The sequence below is a fragment of the Caretta caretta genome, chromosome 27, assembly GCF_965140235.1.
Source record: "Caretta caretta isolate rCarCar2 chromosome 27, rCarCar1.hap1, whole genome shotgun sequence".
In the NCBI taxonomy this organism is placed as follows: domain Eukaryota; kingdom Metazoa; phylum Chordata; order Testudines; family Cheloniidae; genus Caretta; species Caretta caretta.
Genome location: NC_134232.1, coordinates 15,534,774 through 15,556,483, shown reverse-complemented (window position 1 = coordinate 15,556,483; position 21,710 = coordinate 15,534,774). Strand labels below are relative to the sequence as shown.

At 66.5% G+C, this 21,710-nt stretch overlaps 1 protein-coding gene across 3 annotated transcripts; it reads left to right on the top strand.

Moving 5' to 3' along the window:
- Window positions 1–3,226: 3,226 nt before the first annotated feature.
- On the top strand, window positions 3,227–20,175 carry PLEKHH3 (pleckstrin homology, MyTH4 and FERM domain containing H3). Of its 3 annotated transcripts, XM_048829952.2 has the most exons (13): window positions 3,417–3,614; window positions 9,483–9,538; window positions 11,894–11,982; window positions 12,762–12,956; window positions 13,305–13,462; window positions 13,771–13,894; window positions 14,615–14,912; window positions 15,648–15,855; window positions 16,262–16,398; window positions 16,744–16,864; window positions 17,348–17,797; window positions 18,271–18,462; window positions 18,664–20,175. In XM_048829952.2, the coding sequence occupies exons 1-13, from the start codon at window positions 3,468–3,470 to the stop codon at window positions 18,859–18,861; spliced, it is 2,373 nt and encodes a 790-aa protein (XP_048685909.2). In that variant the 5' UTR covers window positions 3,417–3,467; the 3' UTR covers window positions 18,862–20,175. The 3 variants fall into 3 exon arrangements, with proteins under 3 accessions (XP_048685908.2, XP_048685907.2, XP_048685909.2); XM_048829951.2 differs by lacking the exon at window positions 9,483–9,538 and having other exon boundaries at window positions 3,227–3,614; window positions 16,262–16,389; XM_048829950.2 differs by lacking the exon at window positions 9,483–9,538 and having other exon boundaries at window positions 3,227–3,614.
- The last annotated feature ends 1,535 nt before the right edge of the window (window positions 20,176–21,710 follow it).

The window sequence follows — 21,710 nt, the reverse complement described above, 5'->3', positions numbered from 1 at the left end:
AAAGGAATCAGGTGACCTCCTGGCCCGGGAAAGGAACAAAGCCCAGAGGAGGAGGGGCTGGAGGGGGTTTTCAGTTTGGGGCTGGCTGGGACATGGAGTGAAGTGCAGACGTGGTTGTCTGGCTCACTGCCCCCCAAAATGGACCCAGCTGAGGGGTCCCGTTCTCTGCACCTGCAAGCTCTGTTTTAGACCATGTTCCTGTCGTCTAATAAACCTTCTGTTTTACTGGCTGGCTGAGAGTCACGTCTGACTGCGAAGTTGGGGTGCAGGACCCTCTGGCTTCCCCAGGAGCCCCGCCTGAGCGGACTCGCTGGGGGGAAGCGCACGGAGGGGCAGAGGATGCTGAATGCTCCGAGGTCAGACCCAGGAAGGTGGAAGCTGTGTGAGCTGTGTGTCCTGAAGACAGGCTGCTCACAGAAAGGCGACTGCCCCAGAGTCCTGACTGGCTTCATGGGGAGCAGTTCCAGAGCATCGCCCAGGGACTCCGTGACAGCTGGCTCAGCCCTGCTGGGAGCCCCGTCTTCTAAGCCGCCTGGGAGAGTGGGAGGAAAGCTGGCGAGCCCGGCTATTTCCTGTGTGCGCAGCCAGGCCCCCACTGGCTGCTCCCAGAGACATTTTTGACCCAGCAGCTGTAGGAAACCCAGCGCCAGAGGCCGAGGGATTTAACCCCTTCTGAGCCAGGGCAGGATTCGGGAGGAATAATACAGCCCAGAGACCAGCCAAGCCTGCAGGAACTCAGGGCGTCTGTCAAAGGAGCCAGGCCATGAGGTGCCGCAGCCTTGGCTGCCAGTTTTGCTGCAAGTGGATCCTGGCATCTGAGCGCCATTCCGGTACCAAGGGCCCAATCCAGCTGAAATTCATGTAACTCGGGGACTGTCTATTTGGGAGGTTGCCCAGGGCTTGCTGCCTTGCTGCAACCGCCAGTGTGAACACCCGCCCAGAGGACTCGTGCTGCTGCAACTTACCCCCGCGTCAAACGGCTTTACCCCTGTGCAGGGCATCTACCCTGGGGTTTGCAGCAGGGCAGCTGTATTACCATAGCAACCCCAGGGCAGAAATCCACGCGCGGTGGTCTCAGGATCCCCCATCTGCCCCGCTGTATTGCAGTCTCCGTCACTGCCCTGGAAAGGAACAACACTCAGAGGCCTAGGCAGAGGTAACTCTGCCCTCCCCACCTGCTGGGGGTTCTGGGGAGAGGTCCAGCCTCTTCCAGTGTGGGGGAGAACGTAGCATCTCCCCAGGAAACAACTGTGTCTCGCTGGGGGTTTGTTCTCTCTAGTGTTTCCCACTCTTGTTGGTGCTTGGAGCGTGTGGAGTTGGTTCTAAACTGCCCCAGCGCACGTGGGAACCGGTCACGGCACCTTCGAAACGTGTCTCGTGCTGGCTAACATGGTGACCAATGTCTTGGAAAAGACGGAGGGCCTGGGGATGGACAGAAGGGGTGTGTGGGGGCAGATAAGGGACTGGTTGTTGTGTTTTGCAATATTTTAGATTTGCTGATTATTCTCTGTTTGCAGCCCTGCCACGGGCTGGAATCTGCCAGTTTATCATGTCGGGCAGATCTTTGTGACGATGTCCCGGTCAGAACTAGTGACCAGAGAGCAAGTGTGAAAAGTTAGGCGACTATATAAGACAAAGCCCCAAATATCAGGACTGTCCCTATAAAATCGGGACATCTGGTCACCCTGGTCAGAACTGGGTTGAGTTTCCTTTACTCTGGGGTTTCAGAAAGTCCTTTCCTTCAACCGGCCCTTTGGAAAATCGCTGCACGTGTTCGCTTGTTGTTCGTACACACATGTGCGCACACATGCACCTGCATTTAAATGATGCTAAGGGGCTGCTGAGAGAAATGTAGAGTGAAAGTAGCTGCTCCCCTCTAGCTCAAGATATAGTAACCCCAGTGAGTGCTCTGACAGACCCTGCTGCCCCTCGGCACCGCAGGGAGAGAGCAGCAGGTTTGCAGTGTCAGTTTGAATTGGATTTGTCATTACTTCTGGTTAGAATTTTTGCATGTAGATTAAAGAGCATCTTGGTGTGGGGGCTGGGTCAGACAGTAACCCTCTCCCCTGCCATCTGGCACACCAACACCCACAATTCCCCTCCCATCGTTGTGTGTCTCCTAGCTCTGTCCCAGGCAGAAATCCCACAAGCTGCAGCTGGAGTCCCCTGCTATCCCGCAAACTTCCCTGACACTGTACAGGCAGAAAAGCATGTCGTTTTGTGGAGTGACTCAGTCAGCTGATTCTGGCTTCTTGGGTCCCTGTTGTTTGGTTCTTGTGCAGTGTTTATTGAAAGCCAGCCAGAGGTGAGGGGTGGCTTACAGCAGTGGGTGGGCGAGGTTCTGTGGCCTGCAGGTCAGACTAGATGATGATGGTCCCTGCTGGCCTTAAAGTCCCTGAGTCTCTGAAAGGAAATAAGCACCAGCCCCCAGTGCTCTCCTGGCTGCACCAAACATTTTGCAAATGGTCATTTTAAACAAATGGATTCAATGGAGCCAGTGAAGCCACTGGGATCAGCGAAGGAAGTGCTTTGTTTGTCTCTCTTGTCTCTTAAGTCATAACCTTCTAACCAGGAGCTGCTGAGAGTCTGGAGAGGGCCGGATTTCTGCTCCCCTTTCATAGCACCAGGCCCTTTTGTGCGAGTCCAGCATCCTTCTCCGGCCCAGTGATGTCAAAATCCTCTGCCTGTGACATCAGCCACCTCCGTGGCAACCAGCAGTGAGGTCACAATAAGAGGATTGTGGCCTCCCAGCAGGGGCCAGGGGCTGAAGAGACCTTTGCACACAGCTCTCCGGGTGGGGGGTGAACTCTCACCCTGGCGCCCTCTGCTCTGCAAGGCTCTTAGGGAGCGGGGAGCAAGTCCCCTTCCCTCCCCAGGGGCACCTGCCTCTGAGCGGGGCGCGGGGGAAGGACTAGCGCCGGGGGTTGCTATGGCCGGGTGAGCTGCCAAGTGGGGTCCCAGCGCTGGAAGCCAAAGGCTCTACCCAGGACCAAGCTCGCCTCCTGCATCATCCCCTGCCCGGAGACCCCGAAAACTCAGACGCTCTTTGCTTGGCCGGGGGGCGGGGGGGGTGAATCACAGACACAAGTGGCCAGATTTTTCCCGCGGGGAGCGCGCGGAGGGGGGTCACCGTCCGGGCGCGGCAGGTCCGCGCTCCGCCCGGGCAGGGCCCCCCCGCGGCGGGGCTCATGATGCAAGAGGCCGGGGCGGCAGGCGGGGCTCCTCGGGCACCTGCCGAGCGATTGGCCGGGCCCCATGACGCGCCTGCCCCCTCCCCGCCCGGGGGCGGAGGGAAGCGGGCCGGGTGCCCCCAGCCGGAGCCGGAGCCGGGGGAGCGGCCCGCGAGAGGCCGAGGGTGCCCGGGCGCATCAGGGCTTCGCAGCGCGCAGGGCTCCCCGGCCCGACGGGCGCGCAGCGGCAGCGCCCGCGCCCGTCCTGCCCGGCGCGGCTGGAGCCCGGGCGGGGGGATGCCGTTCCCGGGCGGGCTCTGGTGGCTGCTGTGCTGTCGGCAGGGCTTCACCCTGCTCCGGCGGGACTATGGCGAGCCGGACAAGGAGCCGGACGTGGAGGCCGAGGAGGAATCGTCCTTCGAGCTGCGGAGCAAGGGAGCCCAGGTGGGTGCCCGGCGCGGGCCGCCCGCTGGCGGGACGCGGCTGCTTCGGGCGCTCTCCGGGGGCGCAGCGCTGGCCCGGCTCCCCGGCGCCGCGGGGTGCGCTCCCGCAGCCCCGCACGCTGGGGCCGGGACGTGGGAAGGTCCCGGGGCCAGGCCCCTTCCCCCCCTCACGGAACCGCTGCCCCCGCCGTCCGTGCGCGCTGCTGGCTCCCTCCTTTGGAGCCTGTCTCTGCCCGGGGTGGGGGGCGCGGGCCGGGTCCCGAGCTGCGCTCAGCCCCGGAGAAGGGCCCGGTGCCTCGGCAGGGCCAGCCGCAGCGCTGGGCTCTGGTGCCCGCCGCCAACGGGGGCTGAGCGCGCGGTGGGTGGGGTCCCCGTGCCCTGCGGGGAGATGCAGCCCCGGGTCCCTGCCCTGTGCGGGGACCCCCAGCCCCGGCTCATGGCATCCAGGCACCCCCTGCCCTGCCCCGTCCATGGAGCCTGGTGGCAGGCTGAGTGGCACCCTGACCGCTCCCAGCTCTTTGGGGAAGGGGTGGCCCAGACCCTGGCCCCCCCCCTCCCAGCACCCCTAAGGTAGGGAGGTGGCATCAAACTGTACATCAGGAGAGGGGGGCGTCCGCTGGGTCCTAGCTTCCTTGGGGGCCTGCCACCCCAATAGTGCGAGGGTGTCGAGGGACCCTGCTGGGGGTGCACAGGGGCTCAGAGGTCTCCCCAAGGCTCTGTATGCCTGTCCCATTAGGGGCGGCCTAGGGAGGGTCGGTGGCCCTTCTGGCTGCTGGAGCTGCACCTACAGGCCCTTCACCCTGGCACCAGCTGGGGCTACAGGGGCCCTTCTCCAGGAGCAGGGGAAGGCGGGAGCGTCCCCTCGCCCCCGGGGCTGGGTTGGGCCTGCAGCTCTGTGTATGGCAGTGCCCGGGGGAGGGGAGGGGTCAATCTGGCGCTGAGTTCACGGCCTGGAGTTTGACTTGCCCCCAGTGGGTTACACCATGTTTCTTTGCATCAGTTTCCCAGCGCTTTCCTTTCCTGCATTGCAGTCACCTCTTCCCACCTTCCCAGGCAGGCAGCGCCATCCCCACCGGCTCTGCAGAGGACCTGCTGAGGCATGCACCCCTGAGCTGGCTGCAGCCTTTCAGCAAATGTTGCTGAACTTCTCCCTGCGGTTAGAGGGGCTGGCTGGGCCCTGGGGGCCCTGGCTCCATTTCCTGGCTCAGCCCCAGGCTCCCAGTGCTACCCTGGATAAGTAGCTCCGGCTTTCTAGAGAGCCCTGGGCCAGATTTCCACAGGCTCAGCCCCAGCAGATGGGGACGGGTTTACAGCGGGCTGCTGAGTTCTCCTGAAAATTGTGGCCGGTCTCTCTGGGCCTTGGTTCCCATTCCTGTGCCTGCCTTGTTCCCTCAGAGAGCTCTTTGGGGGCAGGGCCTGTGTCTCGCTGTGTCTGTGCAGAGCCTAAAAGGGGAGAAGCCCCAGGCCTGCTTCCTTTGGGGAGTGTCCTCGTCCCAGGCTTTCTGGAAGTCCACGTCCGCTGTCCACTGGTGCGCCCTTGGCCGCGGGTGAGCCGACCCCCTAGGGGAATTCTCACCAACTGGGGAGGTAAAGGGGCTGTGGCATGGGTCAGACTGTGTGCAGGGAGGCTGTGACGCCCACCGAGGACCACGCTGCCCTCCCGTGGTGGTGTGTGCAGGAGGGGCGCGGGATGCTGTCTGACTTGCTGCCACTCTTGCGGTTGGTGCACAGGGTGTGTATCTTCCCCCCTCGCCCCCGGGACCTGGCCCTCGCCCAGGCCCAACCCAGCAAGGTGATCTCAGCGGAGGTGCGTGTGGTGCTGGCAATGGGGAGGGGAGCCCCGAGCTGCCACCGCATGTCTGAGGCTCCCCAGAGCCCTGGCTCATCCTGGACCTTAAATAGAGGGTTCTGGGCTGTCAAAAGGGGCCAGAATCCTTCACATAACCCCAGAGCAAACAGTGTCTCTCCCTGCTAGCTGCCAACTCCCCAGTCCACACCATCGCCCCCTCCCCTGACTGGGGGCAGCGCTGGAGGACAGAGAGGGCTGGTCTCTGTACCCTGAGCTCTGTGTTCCAGGCCCCCCGACTGCTGCTCACCGGCTAAGGAGGCTGGGGTCTGTCCCAGGTGCAGAGGGAGTGGGAGCTGCTTCTTCTGTCCTGGAAGGACCCAGGTGATCCTGCCCCTTTAATGCCACTTGGTGCTGTAATTCAGAGCATGTGAGAGCTGGTGTGGGGGTCCCAGTGCCAGGCCCCTGGGGGCCGAACGTGTGAGCTGGGAGCTAATCCTGCACCCGGCGGCACTGGGGAGCAGGCGGCCTCCTCTCAGCCCCAGGACAGCACCAGCCCCACAGGCTCAGATCTCCGGAGTTCTAGCTACCCGATGGCGGGCCGGGGGGAGCAGAGGGGAAGGAGGGGTGCCTCTGTTGCCCCAGGGCTGCTGGTGGATGGAGCCAAGTGCCCCTGCAAATTCCTGGCTAACCAGAATGACGGGGGGGCGGGGGGCTGTGCATGTGAGCAGGGCGGTGCAGTGCTATGCATGTGAGTGGGCCCGGGGTGGAGGTGGGGGCTCGGGGGTGTGAGCTGGGCAGGGGTGCTGGGCGTGTGAGCGGGCCCTGGGGTGGGGTGGGCATGTGAGTGGGACAGGGAGGCTCGGGGTGTGTGAGCGGGCCCCGTGGGGAGGGGCTCGGGAGTGGAGGGGGCACTAGCCATGTGAGTGGGCCCTGTGGGGAAGGGTTCGGCGGTTTGAGCAGGACCCAGGGGGGGTGGGGGGGTGCTGGCCGTGGGAGCAGACCCAGGCCGCTTCTTACACTGCAGCCTCCAGGCAGTGTCCGTGGGTTTGGTGTCACGGCTGCAGGGGGCTGAGGTGTGGGGAGGGCCCTGTGTCGGGGCAGTGGTCAGGCGCAGACCCCATCTGGAGCGATGTGGGGGCAGAGATTGGGTAGCTCTGTCCCTCTTGACCCAGACATGGAGTGCCCAGCGGCTCGAGGGTGCTGGGGGTCCTGGGTACTGAGCCAGGGTCCCCCCCATTCCTCAGCCTGTCCTGGGATCTGAGCCCTGGTGCTGACCTTGGACGCTGGTGCAGCAGCCCCTGGGCTGGCCTGTCTCTCCCGGTGGAGCCTGCTGGGGAGCGGAGCTGCCCACCCCTCTGCGGGGCAGGGAGCAGCAGGGCCAGGGTGCTGAGTCCCAGGCAGAGGCCCATGGTTGTGGGGGGGCTGCCCCCAGTGCAGCAGAGAGACCGGCCAGGCCAGTGAAATGCCAGCAGCGACCAAATGGCCTCGCAGGGCCCCAGTGGCTTTACGGTGCTCCCGGCCCTTGGGCTGCCCCAGGGCCTTTCATGGACCTGCCAGCTCCGGATGGTGCCCAGACTACGGGGCTGTTGTTCCTCGTTGCCATCAGAGCACCGCAGGGCGAGGCTTGGTGCCAGTGTGGGAGTGGCAGGGCCGTCCCAGGGGTGCGTGGAGACAGGTCATATTGCAGTGCAGGGTCTGGCAGCGCCTGCGGCCGCTTCCTCCAAGCCTGGGGAAGCTGCTGGTTTGCCCTCGGGCTGCCCTGTGTGGAGGAGGCTGATAACGCTGGGGACTCCCTGCTGTTTGATAAGGAGACTTCGTGCTTCCCCTTCCCCAAGGCCTGTGCAAAGGGGGGCCGGCTCGGGGGCCCACGGGCACCGGTGGCTGCTCTGCCTCCGCGTCCTGCTGGGCTGGGCTGAGCAGCGCGCTGGGCCCTGCCCCCGCCGTGCGGTCTGTGGGGAAGACGTTATCAAACCATGACGGGTCATGTGCTGTGTGGGGCGTGGCTGCCCTGCCGGGGCCCTCGTGAGCACCTGTCTGTGCAGGCCGAGTTCCCAGCCCCTGCCTAAGCCCCAGGGCTGATACGTGTGGGGCTGGGGAGCTGGGGTCCCCGGCTCCGTGCCGTGCAGCTGGAGCGGGTGCTAAGGAAACCGGTGCCCCTCAGTTATACACACCTGGGCACCTGTCACCGTTCCGCTCCGCAGGACTTGCCATCAGCATGGGCCATGACGCCCCTCGTCGCCCCGGGGGCAGAGCCCGCACTGCCTTCCCGGTGCCCCGGCGCTCCCAGTGGCCGCTGCCCAGATGTGGCTTGTGGGGAGCCCGTGGGGTGGTTTTAGAGGGGGCTGTCTCTTTAAGGGGGGGGTCCCTTTCTCTGGGGCTGATGAGCGTTTCCCTGCCAGGGAGGCAGGCAGCAGAGCCAAAGGAGTGACTCCTCCCTGACCTCGGTGCCGGGGACCTGCCTGGGCCCCGGCTGTTGCCTGCCCCTGGAGAGCTGGGCTGGGTGCTGCGGCTAGGTCTGGGCAGCCGCCTCGCCAAGCACCCCACCGACCAGCCCCAGCTGTGCTGGGAGCACCCCCACCCCCCATCGTGGGAGCAGCCGCCCCAGCCCTGCACGCTGGGGCCTGGCTCCTGCCTGTTATTTATATCGCTGGGAAAGAGCCCGCGGCTCCCCCGCAGCTGGGAGGCAGCCAAGGCCCCGCGGCTCGGCTGAAGATCTTCCGGGAAGCTGTTCGGGGAGTGGGGAAAATCCTCCCCTGCTCTGTGGCTGGGTGCAAGGGGGCCCCAGCCAGACCCCCCCCCCCCGCCCCCAGTGCTTCTGGGACTGAGAGGAGCCAGGCTGTCAGTGCAGGGGCTATGGTTATATTGGGAACAGGTGCTGCTAATGCCACAGGTCAGCCGAGCCCTCGTCCCCCAGGGCTGCGTCTCAGTACCTGCTGGAGTCGCTCCCCCGGCCCCCCACCCCGCCTCTCCGTGGCTCTGTTTTTAGCTGCAGCCTCCTTTCCTTTGCATCCAGTCGCTAGCGTGCGCCCCCCACCCCCAAACTGTGAATGGCCCGTCAACTCGGACAGGGCATGGGGCTTCCTTGAGGGGGTTTGTTCTTACTGTGCCTATATCTGCCAGTGCCCCTCATTCCCGACTTGCAGCCCCCTGCTAGCCCAGCCCTGGGCTCCCCCGCCCCCAGCTCTGACTGGACCAGTGCCCGTCATTCACAGCCCCCTGCTAGCCCAGTCCTGGGCTTCCCCCCCGCCAGCTCTGCCATTGCCCCTCACTCCTGACCCACAGGCCATTGGTATCTGAGCCCTGGCCTTCCTCCATTCCTCCAGCTCTCCCTGTGCCCCTCAGTCCTGACTTTCAGCCCCCTGCTTTCTCTGGCCTGCTCTCCCCCTCCACTCTGGAACAGGGGGACTTTCTAGTCTGGGGGGTGCCCCCCCACCCACGCTCTGCTGATGCCCCTTGGTGCTGCCTGCAGTGTCGCTCTCCCCCCTCCCCCCGGCCCCATCTCGGTCGTCACAGGCCCAGAGCAGGGAGGGATGGGGCATCAGTAAAGCCAAGCCCTGCAGCTGGGGAGGATCCAGCATCTGTCCAGCTGCTGGGCTGGGGTCTCTGCCGGTGGATGCAGGCGGGAAGTCGGCAGCCCCAGTGACAATGGGACTTTGTGCTGTGAGCGTGTTACCCAGCAGCAATCTTGTGCAACGCTGCACAGGACAGAGCCTGGCGGGGTTGGCTGAGGATCCAGGGCCTGCTCACCTGGCCACGGCCCCCGAACGCAGCCGGGGGGGCGGGGGGGAGGGGCGGATGGGTCCCAGGCCCCGGCCAGCTTGGGGGATGGGCTGGCTTTGTGGGTCACTCACTTCCTTCTTTCATGGGGAAGTGGCTTGGGATGGGGACGTCACCCGCTCCTATGGCAGCAGCGGCCACAAGCCCCCCTCCTGAGAGGGGCTGGGCCCGGGGCTGAGACCTCTGGCAGGTCCTTACGTGAGGCCTGCTGTGGGGGTGAGTGGGGCCGGGGTAGGTGTGGGGTGTTGGCGCGCGTGGCTGGGGGTCTGGGACTCTAACGGCACCTCTGCCTTTCCTCCCCAGGGGCCACTGCCACTGAGCCTGACCCAGCCTGTCCGCTCCGGCAGCGGCCCCGAACGGTGAGTGACCTGGGCCTGGCCGCCCTTGGGCACCCAGCCTGGGCCCAGCGTGGCACCTGCTCCCCTGGAATGGCCCGGCAGTGGCAGGAAACCCGGCCTGGGGCCCAGGGACGGCCCCTGGTTTGGCTCCTCGGCTCACGGGCTGCTTGAGCACTGGGCCCTGCCGATAACCAGCTGCCATGTGGCTGGCCCCTGGCATGGTGCCCCCTTCCCCAGGGGCCTCGCAGCCGGGCCAGGGGGCTGGTGGCGCAGAGCCCCTGCTGGGCCCCCTGCCCTCTTTGCCAATAGGAGGCAGAGGCCCTGCTCCTTGCCCCCGGCCCTGCCCCCTAGTGATGACACCCCCAGCCCCCGTCTGCCATCCCCTCTGGGCCCCTCTCCCCGTGGTGTAGGCTCGCTGTGGTACCCAGCCCTGATCCCCAGGTGCCCCCATCCCGGGCCGAGCTCCTGGCCCCCGACCACTCCCAGATGGTCTGAGCTCCCCCCAGGCTCTGCCCCGGCTGAGCCGGAGTGGGGGTCACAGGGTGCCCAGCAGGTTTTGGCTTTGCCGGAAGGGGAGACTATTGTGGGGCAGTGCCCAGGTGCCAGCCCATCGGCACTTGGCTCTGCCGGCAGCCCCGGCTCTCGGCAGCGGGTCCCGCTGCCTGGCCCTGCTGGAAGTGACTCACGGCTCATCTGTTGCCCACCTGGGCCTTGGTCGTGAGTGGGATGGGGGTGGGCAGCAGCTCCTTATCCAGGTGGCAGGCTGGGGGAGGGGGAGAGACAGGGTTGGGGGCAGGGCCTCGCTGGCTCCCTGCATCTGGGTCACGGCCCCCAGCCTTGCTCCTTGCCTGGCCCTGGCCTTTCTCATCCCCTCAGACAGCAAGGGCAGGTCTCAGCCATGGTGCCCCCGACCCCACGTATGGGGAGAGGAGAGGCAACAAAGTTCAGTGGGTAGAGCAGTGGGCTGGGAGCCAGGACTCCTGGGTCCTGGGTTCACTCCCTGGCTCTGGGATGGGAGTGGGCTCCAGTGGGTTAGATCAGGGGAGGTGGGAGCCAGGACTCCTGGGTTCTATCCAGGGGGAGCAGGATTGAGGGGGTTGGGGTGTGTGTGTGTGTTTGGGGATGGGGGGCTGAGAGTCAGATCTGACTCTTGGGGCAACCTTGGGCATGTCACTGCCCTTTTCTGCCTCAGTTTCCCCCCTGCGGAGTGGAGATCCGAGTGGCTGCCCCAGGAGCTGTTGGGAAGCGCGAAGCCTGTAACGATGCCTGGGCGCTATGAGGGAGCTGCCCTGGGTCTGCACCCACAGGGGGTCACGGGCAGGGCTCTTGGAGCAGAGCTGGGAGCTGGGATGCTCCTGCTGGGGTCTGGAGGGCTGTGTCAGGGCCCCGTGGGGGGGAGCGCGGGGGGGGGGGGTGTCCAGTGGGCTGGGTCAGGGCCCTGTGGTGGGGAGCGTGGTGGGGGGGGGTCCAGAGGGCTGTGTCAGCACCCCGTGGGGGGGGAGCATGGTGGGGGGGTCCGGAGGGCTGGGTCAGGGCCTTGTGTGGGGAGCGTGGGGGGAGGGGTCTGGTTTGGGCAGCAGGATCAGGGCCCCGCGGTGGGGGGAGAGGGGTGGGGGGGTCCCGAGGGCTGGGTCAGGTGCCGGCGACGCTGCCCCCTCAGCCCCTGCCACCAGGGTTTTTCTTGGTGGTTCATTTTCCGAATTCCTTGGCAGGCGTGCGGGCAAGCGGGATATTTTTAGCCGGGGTTATCTGCATCTGAGGGCTCCGCTGCTTTCCCACCACGGGCAGTGGGGGACGGGGACGTTTCTTTCCTGCTGGCTGGGGGGCCATTCCCCTCTGGATTGGACTGGGTCACCCCCTGCCACCGCCCCACTGCGTGCGAGCCTTGCACGCTCACTGGGGGGGACCGTCGGGGGCTGAGATGACCCCTCTTCTCGTCTCGGCAGAGGCCAAGTGCATGGGGCTAGACCCCCCCCAGGGGTGGGGCTGGCTTTGCAGCGGTTTGTTGCGGGGGGGGGGGGGGCTGGGATGATGTGAGGCATGAATCCCCCTCCCCTGCCAGACTCCTTGGTGAGAACTTGGGCGTTGGCAGGGTCTCCGAGGGTGCCCGTTGGGCCACGCTGGGGGTGCCCCCTGTCTCCGCTCAGGCCAAGGCAGGCGGGCTGCTGCCCCCTCTGGGGCCACCGTTGCCTCCTGCCTCCAGCCCCAGCCTGGCTGCGAGCCCCGCGGGCCAGGGGCTGAGTGGAGCTGCTGCCACGTGGCCTGTGCCCGCCTGGTGCCCCGGGCGAGGGAGCTGAGCCCTGCCTGTGCCAAGCTGGGTGCGCAGGGGCCTGGCGGGTCCTGGGGCCCCTTGCTCACCCCCTGTCTTGGTCCCAGGTCACTGCCGGTCTCGGAGGAGATGCGCAGCCTCATCACGGAGAAGGGGCCGGGGCCAGTGGAGGATGATCCTGATGCTATCGTGAAAGGTGGGTGAGGGGCTGGGGGGGACCCAAGGGGCAGACGGACGTCTGGGCAGTTCCCTCCTTCCCGCGGCAAGTCCCTGGGGATGGGGAGGGCTCCACGCTGGCCCGGCCCCGCTGGGATTTGAACTTGGGGCTCCAAGGAGCCTGGGGTCTTGAACTTGCTCCTCAGACGCTGCCCCTGCCCGGCTGGCTCCCACTGCTCTGGGCTGAGGCTGCAGGCAGTGGCTGGGGGCGGGGGAGCCCTGAAGGCCCCATGTCATGGCCCAGGACCAGCCAGCTTCCTGTGGTTGCATAAGGCGCTGGCCAGACGTGAGTGGCGGCTCCCCAGCTGGAACCCCCCCCTCCCCGAGCTGTATTGTCGGGGAGCCACAGCCAGGCCAGCTCCGTCTGCAGCCCTGCCCCTGCCCCCCAGCTGCCAAGGAGGCTCTGGAGCCGTGCAGGGGTCCCTCAGGGGCTGGACTGCGCAGCGGGTACGTGGAGGGTGGGTCCTGGCTGCCCATTGCTCAGCAGCGGCTCGCCCACCCCCCCCAGGCCAGCTCAATCCCTTCCCCCGCTCCCTCTCCCTGGGGGGCCACCTCCTGGGGGGACCCAAGGGGCTGCAAACCAGAACTGCCCAGGTGGGGGAGAACCGGCTGGCGGGGACCTGGGGGGAGGCCCTGGGGGAGCTCAGCCCGTCTCTCTGTCCCCCTAGGCTGGCTGCCAAGGGAGGTGTGGGGAGCACAAGTGTGGGCAGGGTGGTGCTGGGCCCTGGGGGAGCTCACCTCGTCTCTCCGTCCCCCCAGGCTGGCTGCAGAGGGAGGCACGGGGGGGCGTGAAGGGCCCATGGATCCGGCCCCGGAAGTACTGGTTTGTGCTGACCCAGGACTCCCTGGATTACTACAGCGGCAGCGAGGTGGGGGCCAGGCGCCTTGGCACCCTGGTGCTCACCAGCCTCTGCTCCGTGCTGTGGCCCGACAAGCAGACCTACAAGGAGACCGGTAGGGTCCCTGCCCCAGGCCAGTGGTGCAGATGCTGGGGAGGGTTCACCCTTAGCAGGGGCCCGGGAGGACGTCAGTCTGGAACACAGACCTCACCGGCGTCTGGCTCGACGTCCAGCGCATCCCCCCGGGCTGCATATGGCTCCCTGGAGGGGCCTGCTCTGGACACTAGCCCCTGCCCCCTGGGCCCAGCTCGGGCTGGCAAGGCCTGGGCCCAGCCGCCAGTGCAGGGGGCCAGGCCCCTGCTTTCTGAAGCTGGCTTCTGCCTGGAGCGCGGGAGGGGGCTGGGGCTGGTGGGGCTGGCGGCCCGGGGCCCGGCGGCTGGTGTGAGCGCTCTGCCCTTCGCAGGCTACTGGAGCGTGACGGTGTTTGGCCGGAAGCACTGTTACCGCCTGTTCACAGAGCACCTGAATGAGGCCGTGCACTGGGTGTGTGCCGTGCAGAAGGTGATCCACAGCAAGGCCCCCGTGCAGACGCCCACGCAGCTGCTCATGCACGACATCGAGGTAAGGCCGGGATGGGGTTGCGTTTGGCCGGCCCATGGCTCTCCCTGGGACCCTCCTCTCCCCTTGGCCGGAGGCCTTGCCACAGCCCTGGCCGACTCCCAGCCCTCGGGTGGGGAAGCTGCTGGGACCATCACTGGCTCCCCGGGAACACCCCCCCCCCCCAAAACCATGGCCTGCAGTGCACGGTGCCTGGGGGCAGAGAAGAGGCCCCCGGGACTGGAACCCGGAGCCCCAGCACCTGCCTTCGCCGCGCCCGTCTGTGCCTCGCCCCCTGCTCTGCAGCCCCGGCTGCTCCTTTGTCTCCCCAGGAGAACCGCGGGAGCCCGGAGATCCTGGAGCAGATCTACCGCTGCAACCCGGTCCTGCGCTACACCAGCGGCCCGCTCTATGCGCCCCTGCTGCCCTTCCCGTACGGCAGCTCCGACCACCGCGGTGAGCGGGCGGGGGAGAGCCGAGCTCTGCGGCTCCCTGTGGGGGGGGGCTGGATGTGCTGCACGGGGCTCCATGGACAGGGGGAATGCCGCCCCATGAATGGGGAGCTCAGGGAGTGGGGGGCGCTGCCCCGGGGGGCTGAAGAGGAGCCTCCCCCTTGCAGGCCCTGCTGCCGTACATTTCCGGGCTTTCGGCTGGGCTGCTGCCCGGGCCCCTGCCTGTCCGTGTCTCGTGATTCTCATGCCCAGCAGTGGGGCAGGGTCCCAGCCCATGCTGCGCTGGGCTCCCTCTGTCGCCAGGGCTGGGCACAGCGCTCCTGTGGGGCAGGAAGAGGCTGGGGTTGCTGCCAGGAGCCGAGCTGGGCTCTGACCCACCCACCAGCCCAGCTCTTTCCTGGCCAGCCCCTGCTGGGGGGTGGGCACTGCCCCGCTCCAAGCTGCCAGGGGAGCAGGCCCAGCGCCTGTGCCTGGAGGGTGCAGGGTGTTCCCTTCTGGGTCGCCATGGTGACACTCGTGCCTGGTGGGGTCTGGGTGGGTGTTTGGTGATGGGGGGGATCCCCATTGTGCCAGGTGCTGCCCTGTGTCCGTCCCTCGAGCTCAGTCGGGGCTGAGCTGAGGCTGAGCGAGATCCAGGGCCCGGCCCTGGGAGCACTTGGCCAAGCCAGGACCCACACCTGACCTGCCTGGTTCCTGCCCCGTTAACCGAGCCATCCTCCCCCAGCCCCCGGCCCCCACGGCTACATGACCCTGCGTGACGAGGCCGTGAAGCTCTTCAACTCCCTGCAGCAGCTGGAGTCGGAGCGAGACCCAGTGCCCCTGATCCAGGGCATCCTGCAGACCTGCCTGGATCTGCAGCCCCTGGTTGACGAGATCTACTGCCAGCTGGTCAAGCAGACCACGGAGCCGCCGGCCCCTGGGGGGCCGGGCAACCTGCGCTGCTGGCAGCTGCTCACTTGCATGAGCTGCACCTTCCTGCCCTCCCCGCCGGTTCTGCGCTTCCTGAACTTCCACCTGGGCAGGCGAGTGCAGGGGGTGCGGAGAACGCTGCGGATGGGGCGCGTGCCGGGCCTGGGGGAGGGGGGGCGTGCTGGGTCCTGGGGGCCTTGGGAGGGGGGTGAGGCAGTGCGGGTTTGCCCAGAGGAGGTGCCGTGTACTTGAGGGGTGAAGGGCCTTGCTCTGCAGACCCCTCGCCCCATGGGGAGCTTGGAAGAAGGCCTGGAGCAGGGGGGTACATGCCCCCTCCGCTGGAGCTCTGGCCCCTCATTCCCTACGTCTGTGTCAGCCCCTGTCGGATCTTCTGAGCCCTCAGGCTCAATGTGATCTTGTGGCAGTGAGTTCCGTGGGCTGACGGCGCCAGGTGCCATGTTTCCCAGCCCCACTGCCTTCCCAGCTCTGGTGTGGGAAACCTGACTCCTGTCAGCAGACAGCAAATACCCTGTGAGCTCCCAGTCAGGCCGGGGGGCGAGGGGGACTGTAGTGCGGGTGGGATCTGGGCACCCTGGTCCTACAGCCCCCGGGGGAGCTGCTGGAGGACTCGCTCCGGCTTGGGGGATGGAGCGGCCGTGAGGGCTGAGGGCCAGGTGCCCTTGGTGCAGAGCAAGGGGCAAGGTCCTGGCTGCAGGCTGCCCATATTACATCCCCTGTGGCCTGGCTCTGGGGGTCGGGAGTGATGGCAGCTGGACCCCAGGGGCTGGGTTCTGGGCAGCGTGGCTGGTGCTGCTTGTTCCCTGATGCCCCCGCGGCTTCTTCCGCAGGACAGAGAGCGAGTTCCCTGGCTCGGAGATAGCGGAGTACGGGCGCTTCATCGGGGCGGCCCTGGGCAAGACCCGGGTGCGGGAGTGCGTGCCCTCGCTGGACGAGATCGTGGTGCTGATCCAGCGGCAGGACATGCTCTGCACCGTGCACTGCCCTGGAACCTCCGCTTGCACCGTGGCCATCAGCTCCCACACCACGGCTGAGGAGGTGAGCGGGGGATGGGGGGTGGCCCCTCGCCCCCTTGCCTGGGGCAGGTGTCCGGGCGTGATGGGCTGTTGGGGGCCCAGCATGGAGGGGAGGCTCCCGATAGGGGGCCGGCTAGAACCCCAGTGCCCAGGCTGGGGCACCAGGGTTAAGCCATGAGGGGGCACCGGGCCTTGTGTGGGGAGCAGTTGGGCTCAGGGCTGTGGTAAGCAGCCTGGGGGCTCCTGTGCAGACCCCAGCTCTGGTGCCCCGGAGCGTGGGGCAGCCCCTCTTGCGGAAGGCGGGTGGGAGCCACTACTGGGGGAGCATCTGGGATTCCCTGCCGTGACCTGTCTGTGTCCCTTTGCAGCCCTGAGCGCCGTGGCCCGGGGCACGTAGTCACCCCTTGGTTGCCTTTGTCTCGCCCCAGGTGGCCCGGGAGCTGGTGGCTCGGCTGGGCTTGTCTCAGAGCCCCAACGTCTTTGCACTCTACGAGCAGAACCGGCACCATGAGCGGCCCGTGGGCAGGGCCACGCTGGTGGCCGACGTCCTCACCAGGTTTGAAAAGTAAATGTCCCCCCGTGCAGCCATCATAGTGGGGCCTGGGAAGAGGGGGCTGGGGAGGGCTGGGGGGAACCATGGGGAGGTGAGCGGGCTGGAGGGGAGGGGGGAGGCTGAAGCCCTGAGCTGCGGGGAGCCAGTGGGAGGGGAAGGCAGGCGTGCCCATGCGGGCGGGAGGAACCAGAGTATGTGTTGGGGGGAATGTCAATTGCCTGGGCCCCATGGCGATACAGCAGTTCTGTCTGGGCCTGGGTGGTTCGTTTGCCCCAGGAGGAGCCGGGGGGCAGGGGTTGCATGGGTCCGGGTGTCCTGGTGCTAACGGGCACCGTCTGTTCCTTCGGCCTCGCCCAGCCTGGCAGGGGAGGAGACGACGCAGGACTCGACCTGGAGACTCTGCTTCAAGCACTACGGCTTCCTGGACACAGAGAACGTGCCCCGGGACAGCGTGGAGTTCACCCTCCTGTTTGAGCAGGTAGGAGCCGGACACTGGCCTGGGCTGAGCAGGGCTGCTGCTTGTGACGGGGCTCCCAGAACCCTGCCCCAGGGCGCCAGGCGCGTGGGGCAATGCTGCAGCTCTGAGCTCCTGCTACTGCATCACCATGGGGGTGTCAGCCCTGCATCCTGGCCCAGGACCCCCAGTGCTTCCAGCCCCAACAGCTGCTGCACCCTACTTCAGAGGGGGCTGCATTATGATGGTGGGTGAGATGGCCTGTGTGAACCTCCAGGGGGCTGAACAGGTTCATGCATGTGGGGTGTGGAGGGCAGGCTACTCACCTGTCTCTTCCTACCGCCCCCACCTGCCCCCTGGGGCTGCTCCACGGCTGAATCCCCTGCTCAAGCCCTTGTTCCCTGCTGGAGCTGCTTCCTGGCTAAGCCACCCCCTCCCTACCCCCTGGACCACATCCTGGCTGACCCCCCGACCGCTCCCTGGCTGAGCCCCGCCCCTCCGCTGCAGGCCCACGAGATGGTGATCCGGGGCTACGTGCCCACGTCGGAGGACACGCTGCAGTCCCTGGCCGCCTTGCGCCTGCAGACCCTCAACAGCGACTTCTCCACGCACGCCCCCGTACCCCGCCCGGAGGAGCTCTTCCCCGTCCACGCGCTGCACTCCCGCCTCCGGGCCTCCTGCCAGGGCCCGCCCCGGTGCTCCGGCACCCGCCTCCGCGCGGGGCTGCTGGCCGGCGCCCTGCCCTGGGGCCACTCACTGGCCAAGCAGCAGGCGGAGCAGGACCAGAAGTTGCGTGGCCGTCTGCGCGAGGAGGGGGCCAGCGTGATGGCTGCCATTGTGGACAGGTGGAAGCTGCTGCAGGGCATGCACCGGGCCGAGGCCATGGCCGCCTACCTGGCGCTGGTGCGGGAGTGGCCAGGGTTTGGCTCCACCCTCTTCGATGTCGACTTCCACACGGTGAGCCCCTTCCCTGGGCTGGGGTCCCGGGAGCAGGGTTGTGCCCCCCAGGCCCTGTCCCCTTTGTAAAGCCGGCAGCGAAGCACAGTGCATGCTTTCTGTAGGACCTACAGAAACAGGAGCAGCTCTGCTGGGGGGGGGGCAGCCATTTTAAATTCGCTCCCCTGGGGTTTTGCATGGAGGTGGGTCACAGCTAGGAGATGAACATTTCCTGGGGGAGATTTCTGGGGGCCCACCCCCCAAGCAGGCCCCGGCAGCCACCCCACAGGAGACTGAGCCCCACCTGGGGGAAGCCACAGCGTCCCCCCATCATTACCCTGAACTTCTCAGGGGGCACTGAGCAGCCTGGCTGGGGTTGGGAGGGCAGGGGATGGAGCTGGGGCTGGTGGGGCCTGGGGGATGCAGGACTGGAAACGGGTCTGGGGGGAAGGGAGGGTCTGTGGGGTTGCCCCTGACTCTCCATCTGTCTGCAGAGCGCGGAGGGCAGCTGCCCCCAGCGCCTATGGCTGGGCATCGGGGCCAAGGCTGTGTCTCTGTACAAGCCCGGGGAGGCTGAGCCCTTCGACAGCTTCTGCTACGGCCGCATCTCATCCTTCGGGGTGTCTGAGAGCAGCACCTTCCGCCTCTCCGTGGGGGACAGGGACCTGCTCTTCGAGTGTTCCCGGGTAAGGCCCTTGCACTCCCTCCCCTCCCCACGCAGGCGGAGCGAGGCCTCCCTGCAGCACCGGCTGGGTCGCCCCCCGCAAGAGCCTAGCGCTGGTGGCGGGGACTGTGCAGGGACAGCGGGGAGCCAGGGCTGAGCCCGGGGCGCCGGCCAGGCTCCAAGATACCTCAAGTGCCCCTGACTGGCCTTTGCTCCCCTCCAGGTGGATGAGATTGCCCAGCTCCTGCACACGTACCTCACCAGCCTGGCCAGCGGGCAGACGCCCCCACGGGAGGAGCTGGCCAACGGCTGCCGCCCTGGGAACTCACCAGACTCGGGCCTCCGTCCCCCACAGCAGAGACTGTGCCCAGCAACCGAGCCCTGGCGGCACCAGTCCAGTGCAGGCTCCTTCCCCATCTAGCTTGCTGGCCCCGTGTGCCAGCCCAGGTCACGTGCCCTTTGGTGGGCCCCTCCTGCACTAGCCGTGGTCCTGGCGTGCGCAGGGGGCTGCGGCTGCCCCGGGGCGGCTTGCGCCCTGCCAGCACTGTGAGAATCCTGCCCACTGGGCTGGGGAGCTGGGACATCGGCTGCTGGGGTCTGGTTTGGGCCCCAGGGTCAGAGCCCTGGAACTACGTGGTCCTGAGGAGTTGGACGCTCTGTTCCCAGTGTGGCATCTATAGCCCCTGGCTCTGAGCAGGGGGTTGGGGGTGAGGGGCAGAGACTCGCTCCCCCCACTCAGCTGTTGGGTTGCTAGTTTATTTCCTTAATTTATTTGTAGAAACACCAGCTCCCCGCACTCTCCCTGGCACCCCCGGCTGGGTGCTGCAGGTGCCCGGCCCGGCGGGGGTGCGCCAGACGCTGCTTGGCACCTTATTCCTGGCTCTGTCTTGGGGTGCTGGTGTTGGTGCCTTGCCAGCTCCGGGGGGACGTTGCTGTGGCACGACTGGTTTGTCATGCCAGTCCCTGCCCGGGCTGGGGATTCCCCCTTGCAAGTCCTGCTCGGCTGGTGGGAAAGGGGGGGACCTCCCATGCCGCCCCTGAGTTCTGGCGATGACTGTGGGCACCAGCACGGGTGGGCCAAGCTGTGTAGCTGCTTGGGGGCCCTGAGGCTGGCCAGTTGCTGCGGGGGTGGGGTTGGCAGTCTGTTTGCTAGGACCATGGGTGGGAGGTGCAGAGGCTGCTGTCAGCGCCGGTGCTGGCAAGGGGTGTCACCTCCAGGCATCCTGGGCCGGCACCACCTGATCCCGCGGATAGTCACTGCGGTGACTTCTCCCAGCGCTTGAAGGGTTAAGGGGCCTCTCTCCCGTCTGCCTGCCTGGGGCCGAGCTCCCCTTGGGGAGGTCCCCGGTGGCGTTCCCAGGTGCCTTTACGCTGCTCGGTGCCATGGCACCGGGCCCCCTGCGGAGCAGAGCCCTGCCCTGGGCCCATTGGTAACTTGCAGCATCCTCCTGCCTTCCACCCCCATCCGTCTGTCTGTCCTGTGCACCAAGCACCTTCCCCCTCTCTGCCCCAGAAAGCTGCAGGCGGCCTCTGAGTGGCGGCTTGTTCCCGCGTGGGCCTGTCTCCGTGCTGTGCCGGTCAGGCCCTAGAGATGCAGTAGCTCCATGTGGGGGTGCTGTGGGCCAGGCCCAGGTTGGGGGGGCCCTTCATGGGAGCGGGGGCTCAGACCTCTCTCTGTGTTGCCTCTGTAAAGTTCCTGTTCTTGTTTTTGTAATAAATGCCCAAGGAAAGTGCAGAGCCTGCTCCGTTCTGACCCGCCACAGCCCCTGGGGAGGCTGGGGCTCCCTCGGAGCAAGGGAGGGATGGCAGCCTGGCATCTCTGCTGAGCTGCCACTTGTGTCCAGAATCGGGGCCTGCTTTAGTGCCCTCCCGTCTCTGTGCCTGTGATGAAAACGGGGCCCGAGCGTAACCAGCGCAGGAGCTCCTGCCTGCGTCTGCAGGGAGCCTGCGGGGGAATTGCCCTGGGCTTCCCAGGCAACTGGCGACCTCAGGAGCCGAAAGCTTTAAACGTCCCATGTAGCACCCTGGGTGCTCTCCCCAGCCAGAGGGGACAAGGGGCAGGCTCCCAGCATGACAGCGGCAGGATCTGCTGGAAGCATCTCCCCATGGGGCCATACGTGGGTAGCCCAGCTGGGCTCAGTTGTTTGCCCCCCACTGCCCCCCCTTGGTGAAGGAGTCCTGCCCGCGGTGGGAGGGACAGGCCTGGGGCACTGGCAGGGAGTGTACTGAGGGGCAGGGTTGATGTGCAGGCCCAGTGGCAGGGGGCTGACAGGCAGGTGGGGGGTGGCATTGGTGTGTTGCCCTCTCTGCCACCCTGCTCAGTACTGGGGGCTGGGGCCCTGGGTCAGCCTGCACCAGAGTTAAGCTGCCCACTCATCCTGAGACTTGCTGAGGAAACTGGGGTCTTGTCTTGGGTCCTCCTGGGGGCAGCTTCTTGCAGGGGAGGAGATGCAATTCCCCCAGCCTGCATGCCCCAAGGGCCCGGGCTGGCAGAGCCTGGGTTAACAAAACGGGCAATGGCCATGTCCCTGGCAGATTGGCTGGTCCCTCCCCCCCAGCCAGAGAGCCCTGGCATGGAGGCAGAGCGCTCGCTTTGCTCTGACCTTTGGCATTTAATCAATGCTGCAGCCACCTCCCCCCGGCCTCGGTCCCAGCTTCACCAGGCGCCTGCCCAGGGAGCTGGGGGAGGGGGCAGCCCCCAGCTTCCGCCTGTGCCCAGCAGGGCGTGGGAGCCAGGCTGGGCACATGGCAGGGGAGTATTTTTAGCTCCCGTCTCTGTGCTGCTGGCCCAGAGGACAAGGCTAATTCTCACCTGGGCTGGAGCCAGTGACCCCCAGCCCGGCTCAGCTGCTCGCTGCCGTGGGGTGAACCAAGCCCCTCCCTTTAACTGCAGCTAAATCCAGCCCCAGCTGGGGGCCTTGCTGGGGTGCCCTGGTACTCTCTTCCTTCGCCTGGCAGGGAGGGGGCTCGTGTCATGGGGCCCAGCCAAAGTCCTACTCCAGGCTGAGCTAGGAGTCAAGTCCCTGGGCAAGGAGGGTGGAGCCAGGCCCCCAGCAGGGGCTCTGGGGAGAAGGGGTGGCAGAATCAGCCCCAAACAGGAGCGTGCACTCAGCCGGCCCCTGCTCGGGGGAAGGGGAATGCTGGCTGCCTGAGCCATGGCATTTGTGGCTCTGCTGTGTTCATCCCAGGAGCCCCCCAAGCAGCGGGGAAGGTCCAGTGCCTGTGGCCCCCAGTGCCCCCAACAGCTCTGAGCTGGCTCCTCCTGCCCCT